Source organism: Engraulis encrasicolus, chromosome 21 (assembly GCF_034702125.1).
Source record: "Engraulis encrasicolus isolate BLACKSEA-1 chromosome 21, IST_EnEncr_1.0, whole genome shotgun sequence".
Lineage (NCBI taxonomy): Eukaryota > Metazoa > Chordata > Actinopteri > Clupeiformes > Engraulidae > Engraulis > Engraulis encrasicolus.
This window is the reverse complement of record NC_085877.1, coordinates 12,301,121-12,311,120: the sequence shown is the minus strand read 5'-3', so window position 1 is coordinate 12,311,120 and position 10,000 is coordinate 12,301,121. Positions and strand designations below refer to the sequence as shown.

General features: G+C 45.7%; 1 protein-coding gene across 2 annotated transcripts in view; it reads right to left on the bottom strand.

The window, feature by feature from the left end:
- Positions 1–10,000, bottom strand: part of ptch1 (patched 1) — a 101,992-nt gene that overhangs the window by 65,501 nt on the left and 26,491 nt on the right. For both annotated transcript variants that reach the window (XM_063186205.1, XM_063186204.1), the window contains exons 6-8: positions 6,771–6,969; positions 5,571–5,698; positions 2,911–3,058 (exon numbers count right to left, since the gene is read on the bottom strand). In XM_063186205.1, the coding sequence (XP_063042275.1) occupies positions 2,911–3,058; positions 5,571–5,698; positions 6,771–6,969 (475 nt within the window). The remainder of the gene's footprint in view (positions 1–2,910; positions 3,059–5,570; positions 5,699–6,770; positions 6,970–10,000) is intronic.

The window sequence follows — 10,000 nt, the reverse complement described above, 5'->3', positions numbered from 1 at the left end:
TTGCATGGCAGCCAGGCTATGTGTGAAGTGTGGCTAAGCAGGGACAAGAGGAGGAGGAGAGGAGAGCAGAGCAGAGGAGAGGAGAGGAGAGGAGAGGAGAGGAGAAGAGAAGAGAAGAGAAGAGAAGAGAAGAGAAGAGAAGAGAAGAGAAGAGAAGAGAAGAGAAGAGAGCAACTGAATGGCCTCACTCATAACCACAGCCCTTAGACCTCCCTCCCTTCTCCTCATGCTCGCAGCTTGTCACCGCAATTCACAACACGGACGCCTACAAAGCAACAAAACTTCCTGAACAACACTTGTCGCTTGTGGGGGGTTTGGGTGTGTGAGAAAGAGAACTGTATGTGTGTGTGCGTGTGGTACGGGGAATGGGGTGTCGCAGAACATTTGGCAACCGACTCAGATGTCAGATGATACGCGAGGAATGCATCCGCGTAATACTAACAACACGTCTGTTATTTTACGACTCAAATTCTTCGGTGCGCTTCACTTATGCATATAACATGACCAAAAAAATGGAATGCATTATATTCCTAAAATTGTACGGCACAATGTAGCACACATAACAACCAACCAAATTAATGCAAAGAAGTCGCTAGTGTGTCTTTGCATATCCGGTGTTGCAGTGTTTGCACTGGTTGCTATTTGCACTTTTACGTAAAATGTTCCTCCTGGCTCCAAATCTTTGGGGTTGTAGTGAATTATTACTGTACAAATACACACGACAACTAATAAACCAGTGAAAGGAAGTCCACCGTGTGTCTTTGCTGTTGCTATTTACTGTTGCTACAAATCGCTTGCTTGTATGGAATAATTGCAAATACACACAAGGCAACTAATAAGCCAATGAAATGAAGTGCATGGCGTGTTATTTGCTGTTGCTATTTACTGTTGCTGTTGCTAGTACTGCTAAGTTACATGTGACTATTAAGGAAAGCGTTGCTTCTGGCTACAGAATCTGCTTCGGTTCCTTTCAGGTCACACACAACCCCGTGCAAAGCGCTTGAAATAAAAGGCACAAGGAAGGAGGTGTAGAAGACAGAGGGTACCTTAAAGGTGCACTGTGTAGGATGGTGGTCAGTCAGTATGAATTCTGGAAATAAACGACTAAAAAAGTTAGTCCAGGTACTTCGAATTGTGAAAAGGGGGAAGGAATTAATCACACAAAACATGTGAGCGTCAAATTACAAGGCTGAAAGGTTTGTGTAAACTACCAAAGAACAACTTAGGGATGTCTTGTCTTGCATGAAAAAAGGCATGCTCTGTAACTTACTCCCTTAATGAAAAAAAATACAAAAAATGTATTAACTTAAAACATACTAAAACATTTTAGTATGAGAATAAGCATGAGATTGAAATGCTTCTACCTACTCCAATCTACCCAAAGCAACACATTTTTTTGTGATTGAGCGAATTCATGTTTGGATGCTTGTCCGATCCAATGCAGGACAAAAAAGCCATTCTCCGGAGTTCATTAGGAGCCGGTGTCCGCACGTGACATTACAAATGGCAAACGAGGACAGGACAGGTTTCTGCGTCACTAGCGAGACGCTTATCTGTTTAGCTGTCGGAAACATCTGTGCTGGGCTGAGCCGAACCTGAGCTGTGTTCTGCTGTGTGTGTGTGTGTGTGTGTGTGTGTGTGTGTGTGTGTGTGTGTGTGTGTGTGTGTGTGTGTGTGTGTGTGTGTACAGCATATATGTGTGTGGGAGTGTGTGTGTGTGTGAGGATGTGTGTGTGTGTGTGTGTGTGTGTGTGTGTGTGTGTGTGTGTGTGCGCATGTGTGTGTGTACACTAAGAATGTATGTGTGTGTGGGAATGTGTGTTTGTGTGAGATGGTGCGACCTGCGAGTGATCTTCACCCCCCACCCCCCCTCACCCTCGCTCCCCTCTCAAAGCCTGTGCAGCTGGCCTCCTCACGTCACTCCTCCGACAAACCTTTGAGTGAAATACGACCAGAGCAGCCCCTTCCTCCTCCTCGCCACACATGCACGCACGCACACGCACACACACACACATTCTACACCCCTCCTCTCTCTATCAGACCTACTCATATTATCTCTCTCTCTCTCTCTCTCTCTCTCTCTCTCTCTCTCTCTCTGTCTCCCCCACACACACAGACCCCATCACGCGTCAAACTTAACAGTCTGGTAAACAAATGTCCCCCCCCACACACGCTGCCATCCTCCTTGGCCATTGTTTCAAGAGAGGAGGGAGAGCCAGGGATCAACGAGGTGGTCTTCCTCAGCTGTGCTAACAAGTCTCCCCTAACCTCCCAACCAAACACTCCACATTCCTCCGTAACATCTCGTAAAATGAACGACCACAAACAGCAAAGAAAAGAATCAGCCATTGCTTTTGTAACATCATGCTAGATCAATGACAAAAAGGTTCAAGAATCAAAGAGAGCAAAGAGACGGAATTCAATCTGAAAAGTGGATAAAGGTTCAGCGCTGAATGCTCTCCCCTCAAACCAGTATTTTCCTGCAGCTAATGACACATCATTGGTAAGTGCACTGGTGGGCTTTTATTGCTGTTTGTTTTAATGTCTCGTGTTGACTAGGGACCAAAATGCTTCACACCCCATAGCCGAATAGAAGCTGAAGCCAAGCCTGAGGAGAGGGAGAGAGAGAGAGAGAGATAGAGAGAGAGAGAGAGAGAGAGAGAGAGAGAGAGAGAGAGAGAGAGAGAGAGAGAGAGAGAAAGAGAGAGACAGACAGACAGACAGACAGACAGAGACACAAACCTTCTTCCCTGTGGACTTCCAAGCTGACCAGAGAGACAGCAAAAGAGAGAGAGCCATAGAGAGAGAGGCAGAGAGATAGAAAGAGACAGAGAGAGAGAGAGACATATGAGCCTCTCCTTCTCTGTTGAGTAGGTTCCAGACCAGACTAGACGAGGCCAGACCACCCACCTCGGAGTATCTCCTCTGCCAGGCCTCCAAGATGGCCGCCGCCTTGTCCTCGTTCCAGTTCAGGGCGGCGATCTCGTCGTGATTCTTCCAGTGTTCGTACATCTGCTTGGGGGTCATCAGCTGAAACATGGTTTGCAGGGCTTGGGCACTGCGCAAGGAGAAAAGTGACACAAAAAGAGAGGAGATTACTTATTACTCTAGATTTATTCTCAATTATTTCTAGCCTCATAATTATTAATGTTCAAATTATTCAACCAGTGGTATGGCGATACTAGTCCTTGAAAAAGCCTCCTTCACACAAAAATGCAAAACTTAACAATCTCTTTAAAACGATTCAGAAGACGTGTGAATTCTGCCTTCCAACTAGCATTGACAACTTCACAACCAAACGAATGGGTAACCTTACATTCTACAACATTGTACGTAATGTACACATAGCTACATTGTACAACATAGCTACGCTATTCCACTCCACATATGGATTCACTGTGACTACACACACCACCAGCACATTTTCCTGTCAATTGTTCATCTGATTATTCATGAGTTACACTCATATTTATTGAATTGAAAATAATCCATTTGTCAACAGCGACATTTTAAGGAAGGGGTGAGGTGCAGGGAGGGAGATAATGGTTGGGGCAGCACAGCAGAATGTGACGACACAGCACTCCCAACGTCCCAACAGCTGAGAAAACGGGCCCTGTGTTTGCGCTCTGCGGAGTGGCCCTGAGAGCCGTCTCGTCTGGCCTGGTCATAGCCTCCGTGGTGGTGGTGGTGGAGCCGGGCCTGGTCTAGCCTGGCCCACACCAACTGTGTAGTGCATTTACACTCAAATGAAAAGCGGCATAAGTCTGTCCTGCCAATGCTAACACGCCAACAGGACCACACTCTCTCCCCCTCTCTCACTCACTCTCCATGGGTAAGACGAATGTTACTTGGGCCGCTAAAAAAAATGTGACCGAAACAAAGTGGACCTTTGAGTTTGTGAGTTGCGTATGTGTGTGTGTGTGTGTGTGTGTGTGTGTGTGTGTGTGTGTGTGTGTGTGTGTGTGTGTGTGTGTGTGTGTGTGTGTGTGTGTGTGTGTGTGTTTGTGCGCAAAAACACAACTTCAGGGTTGTTGCTAAGGTTGACATGAGACGACAATTTTTTTCATGGCACGAGATATTCTACAAATTAAAACTCACTCCTACATATGCATCTTTTGGGTAAATGTCAACAGAAATACAAGAATTCTGTGTTCATCGCCCACATGCTCACACGGGGTGGCTTGGTCTTCTTCAAGGTATCAATTCCGTGCTATTTGCAGTCTAAATGTGTTTGGAGGAAGCTTGGGGAGGGGGAGAAGGAAGGGGGGTAATCTTCAGCATGGTGTGAAAATGGGTACAGTCCATTATCTTGTCCCATACAGCCCAGCCCAACACTGTCCTCAATCTGTGCTTGTGGCCTCGCGTTTCGCTGACGCGGAGAAAACCATTAAGTTTCCCCACTGTCAGCCGAGCCACAACAACTTTTGGGGGGCTTATCCCCATTCGACATACCAATTGCAAATGAGATGTGTAAAGCACATTGAGTTGCATTTATGTATGAAATGCGCTATACAAATAAAATTGCCTTGCCTTTGAATTGTGCTTGTGCGAGATACTGAATTAAACTTTTATCGTCAATGCCGTCTTGTGCCGTCATCACGAGGCCACAAGCACCAGAGAGGACAGGAGTTTGGATAATGGCATTTACACAATGTCTCTTAGTCGGCCTCAGTTGGCATGGCTGGAGGTTGACAGGGAACAGCTGGGTCCTCTACCATTTCAGCAGAGAACGCTAATGGCCCAGAGATTTATAGCACTCAGTCCAACACACACTACACTACACGCAATTCAACATGCTTGTCGGAGCCACACACACGCACACGCACACACAACTGCAATCCCAGTGAGGCACACAGACAGATACAGAAATGCATGCGCACACACATGTATTGCACACATACAGACACACACACACACACACACACACACACACACACACACACACACACACACACACACACACACACACACACACACACACACACACACACACACACACACACACACACACACACACACACACACACACACACACACACACACACACACACACACACACACACACACACACACACACACACACACACACACACACACACACATTTAATCCCCTGTACTCTCCCTGTGTCTGGCCAGGCTTACTCAATTTCCTTTTTCTTGTCCCATGTCTGTCTCCTAACTAACTAAACCAACTGTTGTTGTGCGCTGTTCGTCAGACAGCACTGCACTGTGCAGATGCATTACGCAGTCATAGATATCCAGTAGACAAGATGGGGTGGGGGTATGCTGTGCATTTTTCCTCTGACTAACTTGGCTCTGTGTGCTGGACATCTGATGCATCTGACGCAGGCGCAGACACAGACACAGACACAGACGCAGAGGCAGGCACAGATGGAGACACTGACAGAGATGCAGACACAGGCACAGACACAGACAAGGACACAGATGTAGACACAGACACAGGCACAAACACTGACACAGACATAGACACAGGCACAAATACAGACATAGGTACAGACACAGGCACAAACACAGACGGAGACACAGACAGACGCGTGTGCAGTGCGTACCTCAGCAGCCTTCCGCTTCCGTTCTTGACGGTGCCTCCTATGATCAGCTCCTCTTGCCACTGCATGTAGTTCTTGGCGATGCCGTGGCAACCACCGGCCAGGATGCGGCCGATGTCCAGCTTGAGGCCCTGAGGGACAAACAGGTTTTTTAAATTAATTAACAGTGGAATGAAAGTCAATTTTGAATTTAAAAGAAAACTGCAGAACAAATTTTTATTGAAAAACAGCACGTCAAAGTTAATTTGGAATGTAAAGTGAGCAGAATGAATGACAATTTTAATGGAAAAAAAACTGAATTAGACAAATTTAATAGAAAAAAACAGTAGAATGAAAGGCAATTTTGAATGAAAAGAACAGCAAAATGAAAGACAATGACAACGTTGAATGAATAAAAAAAAAACAAAATGCAAGGAAATTTTGATCGAAAAGCAGAATAAAAGACATTTTTGAACAAAAAAGAAAACCCAACAGAATGCAAGACCATTTTGATTTGAAAACAGAAGAAGGAAAGATTGAGAAGTTTTGATTGCAAAACAGCAGACGGTCAATTAAAGTCATGCACCCTGTGCCTCCTTTCCCCCTCAGGGTAGGTTAGGACTGAAACACACAATAGGACCTCTGTGCACTGAGACCATGTGTGGCTGTGTGGTTAAAGTAGTACCCGGCAGACATTACATGGGAGGGGACAAATGACTAATACGTATACTTTTAAAATACTTTATATAGTACAAAGAAAGAAATACTTTATTTAGTACAAATAAATGTGATGAAAAATGGGGCTCCATCTAAACAATGTCTATTTCTACCATTAAACATAAGGAATGGGACAGTTACACTGCACAACATTCAGCGCAAGCATGTCAGCTTGTAGAACATTCTTAAGCCTTGATTTTGCAACTGTTGGACTATTGTGTATTGTTCAAGCAACATTCACAGTAGCATGTGCTGTTATGTGTCCCCCCACTGTGATTTTGATAGGAGCCTGGTCTTGTTCCTTACCTGCCCCCAAAAGTCGGGGTCTTTGGTTGAGGCAGCGATTAACATGGAAAGCCTATTGCCTAGCAAGTTAACCTCTAATTTTTTAATCTAGTCAGTTTAGCATGGCCCACCTGTGTGTGGTTCTTGGGTTCTTTGGGGTTGAGGCAGGACCGGTCCATATAGCCGACAAGATACTGATCTAGTCTGTTTGTCATGACTCACCTGTGTGTCGTTCTTGTTGGGTGCGGAGGGGGGACAGTCAGGGTCTTTGGGGTTGAGGCAGGGCCGGTCCATGTAGCCATGGCCCACGCCGGCCTTCTGCAGCATCTCCTCCCACACGTCCACCTGGAAGTTCATGGACTTCATCTCAGCCAGGAACTCCACCGGGTCGAAGTTGGTCCACTGGAGGGGAGCCTTGCCTCTGTGGGACAGGAACAAAGAAGACTTGGTTGTTTGGGGTCGGTTCTTGTGGCACAGAGGTACCTTATACAGGGCCGGATTACTGTAATGCACAAGCTAGATATGGCTGCATCCTAGGGGCCCCCACCTGCCAGGTGGCCCCCTGACTGGAAAAAAGGGGAGGAGGGGGTATGCAGAATCATGACAAAATGCAATATTGGAAAAAAAAAAAAAAAACTATCGGCAAATGTTAAATTTCTAGCTCAGAATTATGACGCTAGCTATATAATTTTTACGCAAAACATTGCCTTTTGTGGGGGGCTTCCAGCAACCTGTAGCCTAGGGATCCCAGGCCATCTTAATCCGGCCTTAACCATATACATGAGCTGCTATGGCCACAAAAAAGCTATCTTGGTATGAAAAGAAGAGTTGGTAGAACCCTGCTATTATCTCTTAAAATCAAACCGGTGCTCTTGTTTCACAAAACAAAACAGGGTCATTTTCCAAGCCTACCCCACCGCTCTCTGCCACACATTCCTGCCTGAGTCATCACTATCCTGCACAATAGAGGCACACGGATACTTTCAAAAAAGAAAATCTTGATTGGCTCTTAATGAAGCTTTAAAACACACACATTCACAAAAGGGCAGCATCATTGGATCATTTTGTATGGCCACTGCAAGCAGGCCTGAGTCAGATTTGAATGAAGCCCGTCTGAATGATTCTTTTGATAAATACAGTATGTTCCACTAAGCCGGTATTTCTCAACCTTTTTTGAATGACCCCTTGGCTTCATCATAAGCCCCCAAACGCCCCCTTAACCTCATCATAAGACTACCAACGACCCTCTTAGCATTAAAAAATTAAAGGCACCTAAGCACCATCCCCACTCAGCTGTATCCTTCTCAATGCCCCCCTAGGGCTCCGTAACGCCCCCTAGGGGGCTGTAGAGCCCCCGTTGAGAAACCTGATACTAAGTAGTCATTGTTTTAAAGAATGCAAATCTTTGCGCAACATTGCAAACCTGCACTTGACGAATGCTCCCAAAATAAAGAGACACATCAATCCAAGTCTCAGTGATTGGCATATTTTTTTGCATGATCTGGCTGACTTGTGTAGGTGTCAAAATACGGATTAATGAATGGATTGAGGAGAAAGGAGTGAAGGAGTTTCAGTAACTAGAAACCTACTTTCAAATGCACACAACAGCTGAGCATACAGTTTCACCCAAACATTACTGCAGGCTGTTTTTGTTGGTTGGTATGAAAAACTTTTTTTTTCCAGCATTTAGCGTTCTTTTCAACGTTAATGTGGCATGATGTGAGAACGTCTTTTCCCCCCTCCTGAATATTTACAGTCGCTATTCTCTAAAAACGTTCCTCCCCTCTTTTCCCTCACCACCTCTAAATCTTACCTCTTCTCTCTCTCTCTCTCTCTCTCTCTCTCTCTCTCTCTCTCTCTCTCTCTCTCTCTCTCTCTCTCTCTCTCTCTCTCTCTCTCTCTCTCCTGTGTTTGTCACACCATGTGGGTCTCCTCTGGCCCCTTTTTCTGTGCTCCACACAGCACTTTGTATGTGTTTAACCAGGCTTGAGACATTATTCCAGGGCTTCCAACTAGAACACTGTTAAAAAGTCCCTATTTGCCATCAGGGAGGGCCCAGAGAAGAAAGAAAGAAAAGGGGATTGTGGGATTGAGAGACAAGAGAGAGCGAGAGAGCGAGAGAGAGAGAGAGAGAGAGAGAGAGAGAGAGAGAGAGAGAGAGAGAGAGAGAATCAACCCTTTTCTAACTCTCAAAGCAGATTGGCATTTATGTTGTGGCATTCCCCCGTTAAAAAACCTCACACAACAAGGGTCATGTCATATTTGAGCGAGAAAGTTCAAAGCAAGGAGACTGAACCAAGCCAGAAACAGTCAAAAGAAACTAGGGATGGCACAAACCGCACAGAAAACCGAAAACGTACAATTTACACACATACCGAACCGAACCGTGCAATCCATCACAAACCGCAATTCATGTACTGCCCAGAAAAACAGAGATTCTAGGAGTATCTTATCCAGTCTCTCTGATTAAAACATTAGCGTATAAGACCAATCAGAGGATGACACAATTAAAATCACACCATTTTCACATTATAAGCCTATACAAACCATATGTAGGATATTTAGTGATAAGTCCGATTCTATTAGCCAATTGAAAGAGGGCACTTGGAACGCTCAGACAGCGCACATCAGCTGACGACAGTTTAAGTGCAAGCGCAGGTTAGCAGTTCTCAGACACATGCAAAAGGTCAAATTCAACTTGCGCATCATCACTTTATAACTGTTATATAAACATTGTTTAATATTCCCAGTTCACCATTTATCATGAACCGTAGAGAACCGAAAACCGTGACCTTCACACCGTGATATGAACCGAACCGTGAATTTTGTGAACCGTACCACCCCTAAGAGAAACAGTCTAAAGTATTTCGGTTACAACACCCCCTTGACACAACGCCTTTGCAACAGCCAGGCAAAAAGACGCGCAATCAACTAAACAACAGACCCAGGGCAGGGTGAATTAAGAAAAATAAAACCTAATGTCGTAATATTTGCCCGTGAATCGGAGGGAGCTGACAGATTTATAAAAGCAAGCCTTTCTATGCATCTTTTTTGCACACGCATTCTCGACAGTCAGTGAGCGGTGAATGTGAGCCTGCCTGCCCAGGGCTGCTGACAGTTTACACCGTGCCTGGGACAACGCCATCTGAGAGGGCCTCAAACACAATACATACGATGCAATGAGGTTCCGATTCCGGCCCCCCTCTCTCCCTGGGCCTAGAACAAGTGACCCCTTTGCCCCCCAAGTTGGCTCCCCTGTGCCTGCCTGCCTGCTACAAAAAAACGGCCAACTGGCAGCCCTAGTCGCCGCAGCAAAACAAGAGCGAGGGCATTTCTTGGGTGGCCCTTCCCGATGAATTTATAAGGCGCCCGGCCATTTTCATGCATGCCTGGGGCTCAGCGCTCGTAAAAAGGAGGCCTTGATTGCGGCGAGTTCTCTCTCTCTCTCTCTC